Raw genomic sequence first — 17325 nt, forward strand, 5'->3', positions numbered from 1 at the left:
TCGATAATCTTTTAAATTTATTATTTTCGATTACCGATATTTTTGTTCATTTCTTATAAATATCCTACATAAGAGTAATCGATTAATTTCAATAGTTTTGCAACTGAATTAATTAAGTTGTTGGTTTCCTTAATTATTAGATTAGATAACTAGAATTAAATCATTTTGGAGGATTAAACTGAAACTATTTTAAAAGCTTGGACTATTTTCAAATTCCATGATGCTCTTTTTTACATAAAATTCTGGAATACCACGAGTCCCAGCCACTATTTATCGCTTCGTCATGGAAATGTTTTTGAATTCGAGGTGATAAATCAAGTTCTAGAATTGGTTATTACCGCGATTGTGATTGTTTGTCCTATTCGGGGGATTGTTTGAACGCCACGCACAAACTTTAATTGCCCCATTCAACTGTATAAAAGTTTGGTTTTATTTTCCGTGATCTATTACTTCCATCGAGAACTATATGAATATTCACATACCGGATAAAACAGAAGATATTTAGTTTTTTTTTGTAGAATATACCTCGAAAATTCCAAATAGAGACCTATTTCGAGGTGATGGAGAAAAGGAATAATGGAATAATTTTCTGTGATCTATAACCCATAATTCATTTATTTGGAAATTAATAAAGACAACCCTGTAAAATTACCGATTTAAAAATGTGTAACGTGCCAAATCAAATGCCCAAAGCAGAAATTAAATGTGTTTAAATTTATGATATATTACAAAATCCAAATTCCCCATATCTCCATTTGAATTCTACAAAACAATTTTTTCGTCATTTCGCAATTTGGAATTCAACGTAATTTTTCTGTATTATAGCATTTAATTGCTATTCTAAACAAATTCAAAAATGTGGATAATCGTCTCTTTACTTATCGGTATCAATTATTAGTCGTTGAACATTTGTTACTTGTCATATTTCAATTCTTCTAAAATTGCTAAATTCATCGTATACGCCAGCGCCATCTAAAAGGTTTTTGAACTATTATTATTTATCGTATAAAGCTGGACATTTCCTCAACTTTTCTCCAGTATTTTATCCAATGTTCTTGAATATAATACCCATCTTAATTTTTACCAAGAATCTACCATAACAGTTTTCTATTTTCTTTTTCATAATTGTTTGATAATTTATTACAGATAACTGCATTAATTTCTAAAAGTAGCGCGATCTACAATTTGGTGCTGTACCTATTAGAAGTCAGTAACGTGTCAAATAGAAACGTCAGAAGTAGAAATAAAATTAAACAAAAACATTTATAATGTAATTTAAGTATTTATGTGAAATATGAAAATCTAACATACCAATATGGATTCTTCGTTAGAAATAAGGAAATTACTACCTAGTCATGTACGAGAATTAGCGTCGATTCTAGAAACTCATGATTTATGGAAAAGACTAATGAGTATAATTCCAAAAACATTAGAAAAAACGAATTATAAATGCGATTTGACACCACAGAATCAACATAAATATATTTCAAGACATTTCAGGTAATTAATTACTCGATTTGTAATATCAATAAATTCATTAAATTGTTTTAGTTTGATTGAAAACGAATCGAAAAAATCTAAAAGAACTTGTACAGAAATTTTATTTGATGAATGGGGAACATCAGGTAGAGTACGACCTGCTCTAGGACATCTTTTGTATCTCCTAACCAAGGCAAATTTATATAGAGCAGCAGATTATGTCGCTGTTAATCTGCTTCAACAAGAAAAACCTTGTAGACCAGACGTTGGTCCCGAAGCTGAAATAACCGTCGATTTAAGTCAACTAATCAAGGAGAAGGAAAAGGATGAGGAAATTGAGAAAATTTTAGATAATGTGAATTATGTTGCGGAAGCGGTTACATTAATAAGAACGTGAGGAATATTATCTCCATATTTATTAAAAATATTGAATTATTTATTCATTTTGAAAATTTTTTGTATCGATGGAGGCTTAAAGTTTGATTTCCTTCCGATTAATTAAAAGATCGAGAGAAATTACGATTTTTGTGGTCCCTAAATTTGATATAGTTCATCCTTGAAAGTATGGGGAAAATAAAGAAAACATTCCATCACCCTTACATTTTGAGATGTCAAAATTCGAAAAATTTGCTTTAGTTGTTGTATTTTAATAATTTTAATCTCGTTTTTTACGTTTTCACAAGTGAGGAACGCAAAAAAAATTGTAGGTTACTTCATTTCAGATATATTGAAGTTTAAAAGTGAAACAATTGATTTTTTCTAATTTATTTATTATTATCGAGCTTGTAGACTTTTTTTACTACCCATTATGCACCAAGGGGATGTAAACTTGCAAGCATTCCATGTCTATTGGTGTGTGTATTTGTGAGACTCAGTGTGTGTAGTATGCGGTGCATTTGAAATATTGTGAGGTCGAAGTCTTTGTTGCAGTCAAGTTGGGTACCTCAAAAATCGAAATCATGCCAAAAGATCAGTTATATACTGCTCTTTTTTAGGCACTCAAATAAAATTCCTAAAAAAGATAATAATATACCTAAAATTGTCATCACGCCGGATGAGGAAGAAATAAACAGTACAATAGAATCCAATACACCAAAAGAAATTTCAGATATGATAGAATTTTCCAATACGGATAATCCAGTGGATGTTAATATACCGAATCTCTCGCTGATAATGAAATCAAATGGTGAAATAACAAATGGGAATTCAGATGTCACGAACAGCATATCAAATAGTTATTCTCAAACTACTAATAGTTCCGATTACTCTTATAATGATACCTACAATCCGGCTTTCAGTCAAATATTAGATTCTACTGTTCGAGTTGATGGGGAAATAAAGGAGAACATACCCAATTTACCGATTTTGAATAATTCAATCACAACAGATGAAAATATTCAAAGTTAGTATTTTATACAGTTACATTTTTATTTATTTATCAGGTGTTTTAGTCGTGGCACAAAACACGATATATATACCATTTTTCAAATTAATCAAAGATTTATTTTGTATCATATGGCGCCCTTACTGAAATGTTTAAAACTACCTACAAAATTTTTAAATTTTCAATAACTTTTTTTCTATAAATTTTTATCAAAGAAATTACGATAAAAGTTGAATATAAATTATTTTTTCTCAAACCAAGCAAATACCCTAGACTATATAATTTTTTGAATCAATTTTATTTATAGACAACCGGTATGAATTATCAGATTCCGTATTACCAGATTTCACTGTACTGCATCAACAATCGGATATTCCATCCAATATACCAGATCTGAGTATGCTCCAAGTAAACAACTTAGCTACTCAAAACTCAAATTCGACGAATTTTTCTTTGGAAACAAATTCGAAAAATCGTTCTTGTTCTTCACCTCTACCGAATTTATCGTTAGATACGGTACTTCCTCACTACTGTTACCAAAATTTGGAAATATCCACGAATAATTTCAACGATGGAATATACAGAGGGCATAACTTTGAAGGAAGGTTGTTAGGTTCTGGTGAATTCGGTACCGTTTATCTGGCTACGGATCTGTTGAATGAACCGGTAGCCGTGAAGAAATTGCATATAGGTGATGTGGAAATTGTTAACGTCGACGACGAAGTAACCAAACAATTTAGATACGAAGTCGAGGTATTGAGTAAATACAAACACGAGAATTTATTATCGATATTGGGGTATTCTTGTGATGGAAGTACGTATTGTTTGTTGTATGAGTATATACCGGGTGGAGCGCTGAGAGATCGACTACAGGTGAGTATTTTTTTTTTCAAGTCTCTTTTCCCAAACATCCTGTAGCTCCTTTATTTTCGTGAATATTGGTAATATTTGTGAAATTGTTTGATATTGCACTATTAAATATTAATATTTCTATTAAAAAAAGGAAAATTATTATGTAGTTTGCACCTAACCTCAAAATTGTCGAGGAAAATGCGAAAAATTTGTTATATTGGTTTCGATTTTTTCAAATTTAATGAAAATTGTTTTAAACAATTGACTCTCCTATTTTACGTAAACTAGGTTAGGATATTATTATTATTTGATAATTTAACCGCACCGAACCTGAAAATTGTAATAATGTTAAGGTTAGGTAAAAAAGAACCTGAAGGAACCCCAACCCCACCAAATCTGAACCTAACCTAATTTAACCCTCCGATTTCGTTAAAATTTCAGTATGTTAGGTTATGTTAGTATCCCTTCAGGTACTTTTTTTCGTTTGAAGAATCAAATAATAACAACCTAACCTAGAAGCTGCAATAATTTTTAGGGTAGGTTACTATTTTTATTCATATTATGAAAAAAATACCTGAAGGGATTCTAACCTAACCTTAAATCTTAACTCAACCTAACATATCGAAATCGGAGGGACACAACCCAATTATTATTATTGTTATATACTTTTATTTGTATCTACTAAGTTCTAGTTCCTTTCTTTGCAGTTTTTTGTTAATTTCTTTGTTTGATATTGACGATTATATTATTAGTTGTAACACATTTCAGAACGCGCCTAATGAACTTTCTTGGAAATCGAGATTAAACATTGCAATGGGAACATCAAAAGCTATATCATATCTGCATTCCGCATTTCCCACTCCTTTGATTCACAGAGATATTAAATCTGCAAATATTCTTCTCGATAATAATAATCAACCAAAGGTAAGTGTTCAACAGTACCTCGTGAAAAGTATAAAACGAATAGTTGTGGTATTTAAAGAAAAATCAATCAACTAACCCCGGGGTAGTCGATAATAAGTTTCGCATTTTGAGGTTATGTTTTTCTTCGAAGGTTAAAAAATAGTTTTTCTCGATTTCCGACAAAACTACAACTCCCATGGAAAAAAGTTAAACGAAAAAGTTGTAGGTAATAAAAAGATCTACAACTTTTATTTGTACACTATTTAAACATAACCTCAAAATTTAGGTGAAAAATTCAAAAAACCAAGTTTTTTTATTTTTTTTCTTTTACACAAAACATTTTGTCTTCACGAAATTTGGTGGAAAGTTACCTTTCCATGTCCCAAATCTAGTATAATCCATTTGATTTGAAATATTTATTTTTCAATCTAATTTTTCACACATATTTTGAATGATTGCAAATTGAAATTTTAGTTGGGCGATTTTGGATTGATCAAATTGATACCGAACCAAAAAAATAACACAGCGACTACCGTATTCGGTACTTCCGCTTATATGCCTCGGGAAGCTTTCGCAGGTGATATTTCCGTCAAATTAGATACGTTCAGTTTCGGTGTCGTTTTATTAGAACTTTTGACGTCATTACCGCCCATTGGCAACGGCGAAGACGGGGCTGATTTGGTACGTATTAATAAAATTTGTCGCCAAATAAAAAAAATTTATCCAAACAACTAAAGAATCATTATATTGAAACCTCATCCAAGGTTATATAGATCTAGATAAACCGAATGATCGTTTTATATCACTCTTTACATTTTGCGATGTTGTCAGATATATTATCTCTAAATGTAGGAAATAAGTTGTGTTGTTAGACGACGACAAAAAAACGTCATGTGTATAAGTTAGTCGCGGCGTTGCTACATTTATGAAATTTCCCCGTAAACTGTTTTTTCGTTATCAAGATATTTTGTGACGTTTTATAGGTGACGTACGTCGGCGAAACGATTGAAGGTGATGATATATCGAATTTGGTTGATTACAAAGCTGGTTGTTGGACGGAGGGCGCGATAAATTACGCGAAAAATTTTTATAAAATAGCCCAAAGTTGTTTGGAAGAAAAACACAGACGACCGACGATGTTACAAGTGAAAGTACTACTCGACGATCTCATCAAAAATATTGATCTTTGGTGAAATATCCCAAATTGTCGATAAAGCTATGAATTGAATATTTTTTTGTGTTATCGACGATTAAAATGCCTCTATTTTTTCTAATTGAAATAATTTGTGATAAAATATTGTTAAGTAAAAAAAAAACTTATTTTTATTTTGTTATAAAGTGATTTAAAACTTGGAATTATTCAATATATTGAAAAAGTTTTATTATAAAATTGTGAAAAATATAAATTTTTGACGTTTTTTAAAAATTAATTTGTCAAATTTCCTTCTTCTTTTTAGCGAATTCGATCTTGAAAACAATGTATACGCTACCACTACACCAACACTCAAATTTACACTGTTCAGTCTCTGAAGATGGTAATCTGGTTATCGAAACGCGCATCAGTTCAATATTTAGCGATTCGTCTTTAAAACTTACTTTCCGTTTTTCCGCTACTGTGTAGGTAAAAAAGTTGGACACTCTCAAGTGCGGTACTACGACTTTCGGATTCACCTAGACCTCCCAAAATGGAGGCCAATCTCAAAAAGTGTCAAAAAGAAAAAATTATATCTCACATTTTTTTTATACCCATTGTTAATTTCCAATTTCAACTCCCCCGGTATTCTCTTTTACCGTCTCGATATGTTTTTGAAAACAATTCTTTTTGTAACTTGATTCTCCATCACCCCTCGTATCCTGACAAATTACATCGTAATTAATTTTTTTGTTAATCGTCTAAGATACTATTTATATGAGAATCGCCACAGTTTCGATTAATAAAAGTAATTATCGTTTTTATGTAAGAAATTTGAATTTCGCGCTTTTTCTCGAATTGACTTTTTAAATGCTTGGTTACTGTATAGCAATTGACAATCAAATCGTATCGAAGCTGGCTATCAATTTGTGACATCTGAAGATAATATTACTCAATCATTTTTTACGCATTATGAATAATAATATTTATTTTATATATACACAAAAACAACTCAAAGGTACAAACAACTGTCGAAAAAAATTGCTAATTGATAAGTATTGAAACGTCAAAAGTCAAAACAACTCTTTTAAAAGAGCGAAGAGATCCTACTCCGAGTAGTGAAATCGAACTACTTGAAGCGCATTGCCGAACGATACCGAAAAGTCAAAGTCATTAGATTTACATATCCGAACGCAGTAAATACCAGGAGTCTACAATAATTTTAAGTATTCTCTACGGAATAAAGGGATTTTTCAAGTGGATTTGAGGGACGAAAAAAAGATATAATTTCAAAACTTTCTTTTTGTAATGAGTTGAAATTATAAATAACAATACTAAAATCCATGTTATACAGGTTGAAATAAAACTACTGCTCAGATCTATATTTATTATCAACGAGGATCAATCGAAAATCACTAGACAAATTTCACATCATACCAAAATTTAGAAAAAAAAACAATTACTTTGGAGTGATCAAAAAACAAATAACATATCGAAAATTGTATATACAGGATGGTCATTATTACTCCCAACTCTTGAATGCAAATTACTTGAAAAAATATTATTCGAACCACGGGAATTGAATTTTATTTTCGTAGTTACTTGTGATTCTCATATTTATCGTAATAAATTTTCTTTTTTTAAAAGAAAATAGTGATTACTTCCATTTTTTTATTATCATATATCGATGAAAATAAAATCTATAAAAAAGTTAACGTATTAATATGATGAAAATTAGATGATTCTAAATATTAGTTTGAAAGTGGACATCCTGTACAAAATAAATTGCTAAAAATCAACATGGCAATCTCAAACGTTACACCACAAAATGTAGCTAACAACAAATGGAACGCTAACAAAAAAGAAAACGTTAAACAATTATTTATATAAGCATTCAACATAATATATACTTCTTCTGTGGTGGGTAGACGTAAATAAAACCATTTAAAGTCGAAATTCAGCTCAAAAATTGTCTTTTAGAAAATTATGTTACTAAATTCAACAAAAACGACGCTAGAGGTTTGATATGGACGTTGGAATTTATAGGTGAGGCGACAAGTTGAATAAATGTCCAGCTGGATAAAAATTCAAAAATTTTCTATACATAGAAGAAGAAGATGAATAGATAAATGAAAAAGCATCTAGTTCCTTTTGATTTAACAACCAACGAAATGTCAGATCAATCAGACCGACTGGAACGCTTCATCTTCTATGATAAATTTACCATTTTGTTGATTTTTGTTTTGAAATGCATTCAATTTCAACTTCGGTTAGTTGCAGCCATTATATTTTGACTTGTTGTTTTATTCCACGTGAAGCGGACCTTGGAAAAGTAGTTTTATGTTATAATTCCAGAATTTTATTTGTTTACGAAGTTGTAAGTAACAAATTAAGTAAATTCAGTACCACGTTGAGGTCTGAGAAACCAGTTGCAACGATTTCTTTATTTTTAATACATTATCAGAGTTGTAAAGTATGGAATTTGTGATGAATTTCATAGTTACATACTCAAAAATGATTAATGTCAAATTATATTTGACATTAGACATTTGACAGTAGAAAATCTGTTTTAAGACATAATTTTCAAAAGAAAATTACACCTGATTTCTTAAAAAATATTAGATTTAAAGCTTTTCCGCTACCAATATTTTTTTTCTGCATTATATCGTAATAAAGTATGTTGAATGCTTATTGTAACAAATGAATAGCTTATCACTATCTAAATATTATTCTACGGTACATTTTTCTTTATCGAAAAACGTATTTTCAATAAGTTAAAACCGATTTACAATTTAGAGAGCTTTATTACTACTCCTCGGATTTCCTAAACTAATCGACTTACTTCGTTTTTTTTTTTGTAAACTTATTATTAATAATTTCCAAGTTACGAAAGAATAATAATTACTGTACAATTAATAAACATTATCATTCAAACTTATCGTATTTCTTCATTTTTATGTTAATTTCTAACCATTTCATGACGTTATCTAAAAACTTTTCGAAAAATGTATCTTCTACTAATTTTATTTATATTTAATCTCATTTTTCATTTAATTAATTCCTAGTTTATCACGCATCTAATAAACCTCACGAAGTTTTAATACATTTCTTGAAAGAAATAACTTCGTATTCATCTAAATCATTTTTACAATCTAATTTTTCTAAATCGATTTTTATAGAAATTACTTTTTCTATCATATAAATTAATAATTTCTTTTCGTAACTTGGAAGAAATATTTAAAATTGCACACACCCCGACCGATTTTATAACTACTTATACGATAATATCTACAGTTTTTTTTTAATTTATAATAGAAAAAACATTTCATTTACCTCTAACGTCCATTTTCCATTAAATTTACATCGAGATTTATCGCTATAACAAATTATTTAAAAAAAAAAGTATGAAAATATCCATCGGCATTTAGTTTATTATAAAAAAAATGTCGAATATACGTGAATATTTTTGTGGTATATAAATTCTAATAAATGATTTCTAAATTCATTCGACAAAGTGCACGAGTTGATATATACCCTTTAACAAAATTTCCTAACCTCACTCCTTTACGAGATATCACCTTTAAAAGGTGGTAACTAGAATTGAGATTTTATTTTTTGTCTGAAATTTCAGTAATCTTAGAAACTTGAAATTCTGTAATTTTCCTCGTGAATTTAGAATCATCCTGTATATCTAATTATAAGAGTTAATTGGGAAAACAACAAAAAAGAAAATTATTTTGAAGTATTAAAAGTATTACAAGAAAATTTGATCAACTGGAACCAAATATTGACAGAAAACGAAATGAAAACTAAAGTTAAGGTATTGGCGAACCGAGAAATCGAAATCAGGATTGAAGAGGAACCAGTTGGGAATTGTGTTGGAAGAAACAGGATTTAGAATTAATAATAAGGACAAAAAAATCTCTAAAGGGACAAGGACTGGAATATAAAAAAAAAATCGATATATTGCGGTTATAGCAAATTTTGGAAAATGAAAACTGTATCAAACTATAAATACAAGATTTGTAAAAATATTTAGTAGAAAAAAATTCATGAATGCTGTACGGTAGAATACGATGTAATACTTACAAAGTATTCAATTATTCAAAAAACGTGTCTCTATTGGTACGTATCAAAATTGAAAAAAAAAACAATAGGGAATATGCATGTGGTTTAAATGCACTCGATAATTTTTTCTTCAGAGTCGCAATATCATCATAAAATCATCATTTAATTTTTTCTCCATTGTATAAAATGAGAAAAATCTCAAAATAAGCGAGGGAAATTTAAATTTTATAAACGCAAAATCATTGATCGTGACGTCAGATGACATTGGAAGAAAATTCCTGTTTATTTTTGTGATTCCAACGTGTTTTTAGATTCTGATTATTCTTCTGACAATGATAACCATCTACGACGATAAATTTCACTTTTTCCGTGACTTTTAGAGATATCATAACATTAAATATGTATAAAGTCACACTTGAAGTAAACAAATACTGGACAAACAAGCCAAACTCAACAGATACTTTTATTTTAAAAATTATTTTGACTTCTTTGACAGAATAAATTATATTATCTATAGAGTTATAGTAAAAAGTTGATCGAAAATATAAAAAAATACGTGCATATTCCCTATTTACTGAATTTTCGGTTTAATTCAGTAAAAAATTATACATCTTGAAAACTAAAATATAAGATACTGTAACTTATTAAGGCGGAAATTTACATAGTTTCTGTTTTTGTCGAAAGATGGACACTTCAAAGAGAAAAAGAAATTTCTAAATTATCGTGTATATACGTAATATTATAATCTGGCTCAGCTTAATTTACAATAATCATTTCACACAATACTCATCTGAAAACGAATGGTCGTTAATATGTATATATATATATATATATATATATATATAGTATCAATTTACAAAAACTCTTTTTTTTTAATAATATCACTTGTCTACCACGTACATTACTATAATAACCGCGTTAATACTGTTCATTTCACACAATTTTCACGGAAAATAAATTAAAAATAACAAGTATTCCATCAATTTAAAACAATCTGTACAATCATGAACACATTTACGTCATATCTCAAGTTCAATATTATATCCAGCCAATAAATAATTCACAAATAATACATGGATTACGATTATTAGATTTCTAATACAAATATTACAGTTTATATTTCATTAATGTAATATTTGCCTTTATTTATTTTCAAACTCAAAAACTGTTTAATAATTTATAATTAACTCGACGAACATACGAAGTTAAAACACTTCCATAACATATAGTTTATTTCACTATCGATACCTTTTACTTATAAATAAATAACTTAAACCTCGATAACGTAATAACCTCTATCAATTCACAAAAATTTCGAATGAAATTGCAAACAAAAAAAGTTTTCACCAATTGAAGCACTTATATATGCTGAGAAGATGTGAAAAGTGGTTTAAAGAGAAAAAGACGTTGCAGTCCAGTTTGGAATACACGAGAGAATAACATCCATCGTATTACAAACAAAGTTAAAATTATTGAAGAAACAAAAATCGGGAGAAAGTCTTTTATGTAAAAGACTGAATGCCCTGATTGCCCCGTTTTTTATATACATAGTTTAAACAGTGTTAGCTGACCCATATGAACGGAAAAAGCTAAAGTCACTACAAATCCATAATTTTGAAGCTAGCAATGGTTGGTTGGAAGGTTTCAAGAAGCTTGTACATCATGGAAAACTCAATTAGAGAGTTTATTTAACGGATATGACCTCAATGATTTTTCTTCTTTATTTAATAATGAAAATAAAATTGATGTAGAAAGGGTGAATAGTTCGAAACAAACTTTTTTATTTATAATAAAATAAACTTATAAGATGTCATTTGTATTTAACCTAGTTCTAAACAAAGCTGTGTAAATTAATTCCTTACTTAAATCCTTAGTATGTAAAAACCCCAAATGATTTAACGTTTAACTTGGTCTTTATCTTATCGAGGTTCTACTGTATACTAAATTTTTCTATATTGCTAGGTATAAACAAACGAAAGTAATGACAATCGAACCATTTGCTTTAACGTAATTCGAGAATTTCAAATATGATTGGTACAAATTATTTTCAACTACTAAAATTGTAGTAATTATATTTTGTGAAAATGTTCAGCGTCAGGAGACTCCTTACTGACAGCAAAAAGCAAATGGGGAGTAGACCCAATTTAGGAAAATCCAATTTGATCGTTGTCCTATCAAAACAGAGCATCATTAACACGATGTCACCAGAGGGTGTTTCCTACGTTTATATCCTTTGAATATCCGCTTATTGCACATTAAAAATATCTTTCAAGTTTCGATGTTTTGTAACCGAATTGATTATAGGATCTGAAGAACTTTTTTTGAATTTGTTTCTTTCTTTCTTTATTTCAATGCAGTTTTTGATTTTTAAATTTAACATCTGATATTGGATAGCTACTTCAGCCAAAGCATATTTTGGCTTGACATCAGGAAACATTGGAGTGGACATTGTCCAATAAATTGAATGTAAAAAACATCGTGGTTATGGTGGAACAATTACATGTTTGCGTCATATGGAGTTTTGCTGTTACGTTGCTTTGGTGGGTCAAAGGTCTTATAATTCAAACTTAACTTAATCAAATATTATGTGAACTATTGTAAAATATGTGTCTATGGGTTTCCATTTTGAATTCATAATAAAAAAAACGTAGAATTTAAATTTACCAACTCATCAATTATCATCTACTTCAATTTAAAAAACTAGTTATTATTTTAATCGATGAATCATCATATTAATTAATGTGCGGTTTGCGTGAAATATATGATTAATTTCGGGTCGCAAGTTCTTTTTTCCGCAGATCCATTGGATTTTTCTCGATAACGAAAAACGGTCTTATATAATATATAATCAAGACGGAGAAATTTATTCAAGGACAAAATATAATTACTCCTTTAACAAAGCAAAAAGTATTTCAAGGTTACGAAATATTCATTCATCGATCTGTGAATAACGATAAACGTTTTCTATAAAATCTGTTATAGAAAGGATATCTCTATATATACTATGTAGTTATTTTACAAGAAGAGATAAATTTCATTTCTACGTCTTCGGGAAAAATATTAACGAAAATAATTAGGTACCACGATTCAATCGAGAATTTGACAGATCGATCAAACAGCTACGCACCTTTTGTCTATAAATATATATTCTATCTGGAATTAAATTTAATATTTACGAAAAGTTTAAAAGTTTTAAAATCATTAGGTTCATCCCAAATTTGTAAATTTAATTTAAGACTTAAAACTATTAATTTCATAAATTACTTAGTAATTGAACTTAGTTCCCAAAGAACTTTAGAAAAGAATCGTTCTTCAAAGTTCCTCAAAAATCTCTACTAAAACTACACTCGGTATTATCCCGATTTCGACGACGGGTTTTTTATCTGAAAATTTGGCCTCACCGTATGACAGATTTGTCAAATTCCATCTAACTACAGTAACATTTGGAAGATACAAAATATTTATTCAAACTTCACATGGTACTGTTGGTAAATCAGCCAAACTCAATTTCACTATTGTAATTTCCTTACGTCAAGCTGGCGTTGTTGCTCCAGAATTACACGAAACTACAGATACGGGTACGGTTTGACTACCCACAGCAGCCATATTATTAGCTACAATATTACCAATACCGCAAGCTTTCAATTCCGTAAATATTTCGGTGAAGTATCCCGGTTCTGCGTTGATTCTCAGCATGCTGGAGGAAAGCCTATCGACGATATCGAGGCATCTGTCCCAAAATTTTTCTTTAGAGTCTTCCACTAAGAACGGTTTCAGAGGGTACGATATCTCGTTTCCCATATAAGAGTAGGAGAGGTAAAGACAAGTGAGAACAACAGCTTGAAGATCCTGTTCGCATTCTATGTCAGATTTCACTAGATCTCGAACCAGCATATAGACGAAAACTACGTTGGCTGGATTGATAAAAGCCACATCCTAAAATCAAACAATCATATAATCTATTGCCGACAGCGAATTTTTATGTTTTTCGCTCAATCATTTTAAATGCAATAAGTGATATGGACGAATAGACTATTTTTTGCGAACCGAACCCACTGACCAACGGACTAAATGCATAAATTCGAAAAGTTATGACCCATATCGATATGGATATCTGAGAAAGAATTAACACATTTATAATACAAAAAAAAAAAACAGGATTGTAAACAAAAATTTCCTATGCCCCTCCCAATATGTAGACCTCATGCTTACTTCGAGCATGGTTCATACTACAGTTGGACGATTTGTAGTAGGCTAGGATCGATGTCTGGTAATCGGCGCCGCCGTCTAAATAATCAGACGACTATTTCTGAACTACGTTGAGCGTCGGTCCTTAGCCTCGAGTGAGAGATTTTTATGGTCGCTTTTATTGGATTAATAATGAAATCTCAAGTTTACACACCTGAGAATTCTATTTATTTTATTGGATAAAACTATTTTGAGAATATTTGTTATCATTTGATTGGAAAAAATTATTTATTACGATCTCTAATACAAATTTCATTAAATTTTTACACCGTTCTTCCATAGTAAATTATTATTTACAAAATTTTATACAATAACTAAGACAGTTTCTATTTCAATCGGAGGATAACCGTCAAAAGGTTATTTTTTTTTTTTTTTTCATGATAACGCTCGACGCTATAAACGTGACAAAAAAAACTACAAGAATTTGGCTGGAACGTGTATGATCATCATTGTCGTATAACAAATTTGTGTCACTCTATGACAAATATCTATAAAATTAGTTTAACATACGTAGATTTTTGTATAATAAATACTTTTTCTGTATTCACACGCTTTTTTATATATAACTAACTAACTTTGTGGATATATAAGCGTTAAAAACTAAATTTGTTCAAATCAGAAATTAAAAGCATAAAAATACTTTTTCTGAGTTTTTCCTAGATTCGGGATAATAAATGAATCGCTATATAGATATAGCAGCTCCGCCGAGCGTCTCCAGAGGCCGGTGATGATTCTTGTGATTGTTTGCGTGCACAACTCGATGAAACATTCAATTGCTCTAGATGCAGTGCATTAAAAAATGACGTACAATATAGAATTCAATCTACCCACGCTTAGCAATGAAAAAAAAATGCTCCGAAATTATATTAGTTCGAGTTAATTGTCTTTCACTTCTATTACAATCTTCGTTTATTTATGATCTAGTGAAATAAATTGTGAATGAAACAAAATCAATAATAAAATTCCCATTGAATATACAAAAGAAAATTTGTTAGTGATATTCTTGAATTGATTTGAAATTTTATTGTATTTTCAACAAAAATGCAAGTTACTTGACAAACACGTGTTGATTAAGGGCTCTTATCTACAATGAACGTCATATAGAGAAGCTTTAAGAAATTTAGTATCGAAAATTTGGTATACGTAAATTCAGATTTAAAAATACGTAATTGACTATATCTGGAAACTATTTAGGAAAACTCTTAGCGAAATCAAAATCATAACGCTTTAATATAAAAAATAATTCCCAGGAAGAATCGGTTGCAATTAAAGTTCTCTATACATCTTGGATCCCTTCAAACTAATGCTAAAAATATATTTTTTCATATAAAAAAATCATGCGCGATAATCGATTGTATTTACCTGCCATCCTTGCAACAATAAACTTCTATCAACAGTTCTTAGCCACATGACGGCATCTCCAGCTTGAAAATCTCTCAATTTGTAGCATTTGGCGTGTAGGAACATCCCCAAACACTTCAATAATTCAGAGGTGGAAGCTTGGATGACAGTCTTTTTGGGTGCAGCAACGGGAACAACCTGATTTTGCGAGTTGATCGAACTCTGGTTTAATATAACTTGTTTATTAACGACTTTCTCGCAGTGTAAATGATTATTAGTATTGTTATTTGCGTTATTCACTCTAACAATGTCTAAGGCTAAAGCTGACGTGCTCTTCGAATTCGAATAATACGAGCCATGTTTGTTTTGATGGATATTTTTGTTTTTGTCTATAACCGGATGGACATTATCGACAAGAGGTTGTCTGAACACTGTTATGTTCTTGTTTTTGTTGTTGTCTAGTTTCTTTTTGTTGTTGTTTGTCGTGGAGAATCGTTTCCAGGATAGCGCGTTTATGAACAAGGAATGTTTTCTTAAATTTTTTTCCAAGGCGTTTTTTTCCGATATAATCCTCGCGTTTTCATTATTATTAATATTGTTGCACAAATTGTGGTTGTTGGAATTTGTTACACTGCAGTTACTTTTCGAATCGCGATTTTTCACGTTATTCAATTGTTCGTAAGAAAAGTTATTTAATGTGAAATCGCCCGTTGTACTCGATGCATACACGGGACGTCGCTCGCGCGGTGAAAAACTAAGCACGGTGCCCATTTTTTTTTTTTTTTTTTTTTAACTAAACTTACACTACTTAACAACTAACACATTTTTTTCATAATATGGGAGTTAATGTCAATGATTCTCTCGTCTGCAATGCTAGCCCAGGGTTCGATCTTGTGTAGGCATCGTGGCGCCGACGCCAGAGTTTCCTAGCAACCCCCGTGATGTCATAAGAAATCAATATAACCACCCCCTGATTCGAGGCGAAGTTTTATGCGATTCTACTCCTTGCAAAGTTATTTATTTACTGTCGCGTAAAATTCCTATAATGACCATACGTGATTATACAGTGAAAAAAGTCTTTCTAACAAGTATTTTTTATTGAAAAATAACATTTTTTGATAGGTAATATTTGTTAAAAGCAATAGGATAAAAGACTTGAAAAACTAAGACTTTTCGTTTAACTCGAAGCGACAGACATTGTAATATTAATGAATTATGATAATTTGAGGTATTCCATGTTCTCATATATTAATAAGAACCATTATTATACCCCAATAAGAAATGTGGTGAAACAATTCACGTTTTTTATTTTGCGGCACATTGCAACTAAATTGTATTCTTACTAAATGAAAAAACCTACAAACGTACTTTGGGTAAAATTTGTTTGGAAGAGATTCTTCGAATTAAAATTTATCAAAATTTTCGACATTTATTGGCAAATAGGTACTTATCGCAGAGCTTTTGGCCCCTCTAAACCTTTTTCTATTGTTATGATAGATAAATGAAAGACTTGTATCAGCTCAGGTAGAATTATAATAAATTTAGAAAATACTCTTGAATAATTAACGATGTCAATTTTTATGAAACAATATCAACATAAAATATTTAAACTTCATAATCAATATTATCTAAATCTTTAGAAAACGACGTTGACTACACTATTTTATGGAATTATAAATTATCTTTATGACATTTAAACCACTGACAATATTTTATGAAACAACAAGATCCATCTGAATTATATATACGACCAAAAATTCCTTGTGTACTTAATGTTTACTGATTCTAGTTTTCAATAACAGGTAGTAGTGAAAACAAGTTATCTGTAATAAGATAATAAAGGTTACTATAAATATAGTTCCTATATAGAGATCTATGGCTCTTTACTGCTTTTCAACAACAGGTGGCAGTGTAAAAA

The 17325-nt window shown here is 29.9% G+C and overlaps 2 protein-coding genes across 2 annotated transcripts; one reads left to right on the forward strand and one right to left on the reverse strand.

The window, feature by feature from the left end:
- The first annotated feature begins 1193 nt into the window (after positions 1 to 1193).
- On the forward strand, positions 1194 to 6044 carry LOC130899373 (interleukin-1 receptor-associated kinase 4-like). The gene is made up of 7 exons (XM_057809280.1): positions 1194 to 1500; positions 1552 to 1872; positions 2475 to 2881; positions 3171 to 3736; positions 4484 to 4639; positions 5093 to 5299; positions 5602 to 6044. Exons 1-7 carry the CDS (start codon positions 1316 to 1318, stop codon positions 5809 to 5811), a joined length of 2052 nt encoding a protein of 683 aa, XP_057665263.1. The 5' UTR covers positions 1194 to 1315; the 3' UTR covers positions 5812 to 6044.
- Positions 6045 to 12170: 6126 nt separating this feature from the next.
- On the reverse strand, positions 12171 to 16297 carry LOC130899374 (cyclin-dependent kinase 5 activator 1). The gene is made up of 2 exons (XM_057809281.1): positions 15429 to 16297; positions 12171 to 13754 (listed from the first exon to the last, which is right to left on the reverse strand). The coding sequence occupies exons 1-2, from the start codon at positions 16176 to 16178 to the stop codon at positions 13350 to 13352; spliced, it is 1155 nt and encodes a 384-aa protein (XP_057665264.1). The 5' UTR covers positions 16179 to 16297; the 3' UTR covers positions 12171 to 13349.
- Between the last annotated feature and the right edge of the window lie 1028 nt (positions 16298 to 17325).

Source organism: Diorhabda carinulata, chromosome 11 (assembly GCF_026250575.1).
Source record: "Diorhabda carinulata isolate Delta chromosome 11, icDioCari1.1, whole genome shotgun sequence".
Taxonomy (NCBI): Eukaryota; Metazoa; Arthropoda; class Insecta; order Coleoptera; family Chrysomelidae; genus Diorhabda; species Diorhabda carinulata.

Bases quoted from the DNA above. Each gene is read 5' to 3' on its own strand.
- LOC130899373 (XM_057809280.1), top strand. From the start codon at position 1,316: ATGGATTCTTCGTTAGAAATAAGGAAATTACTACCTAGTCATGTACGA. The intron at 1,501-1,551 runs GTAATTAATTAC...AAATTGTTTTAG, and splicing joins TATATTTCAAGACATTTCAG to TTTGATTGAAAACGAATCGA. The intron at 3,737-4,483 runs GTGAGTATTTTT...AACACATTTCAG, and splicing joins CGCTGAGAGATCGACTACAG to AACGCGCCTAATGAACTTTC.
- LOC130899374 (XM_057809281.1), bottom strand. From the start codon at position 16,178: ATGGGCACCGTGCTTAGTTTTTCACCGCGCGAGCGACGTCCCGTGTAT. The intron at 13,755-15,428 runs GTAAATACAATC...GTTTGATTTTAG, and splicing joins TATTGTTGCAAGGATGGCAG to GATGTGGCTTTTATCAATCC.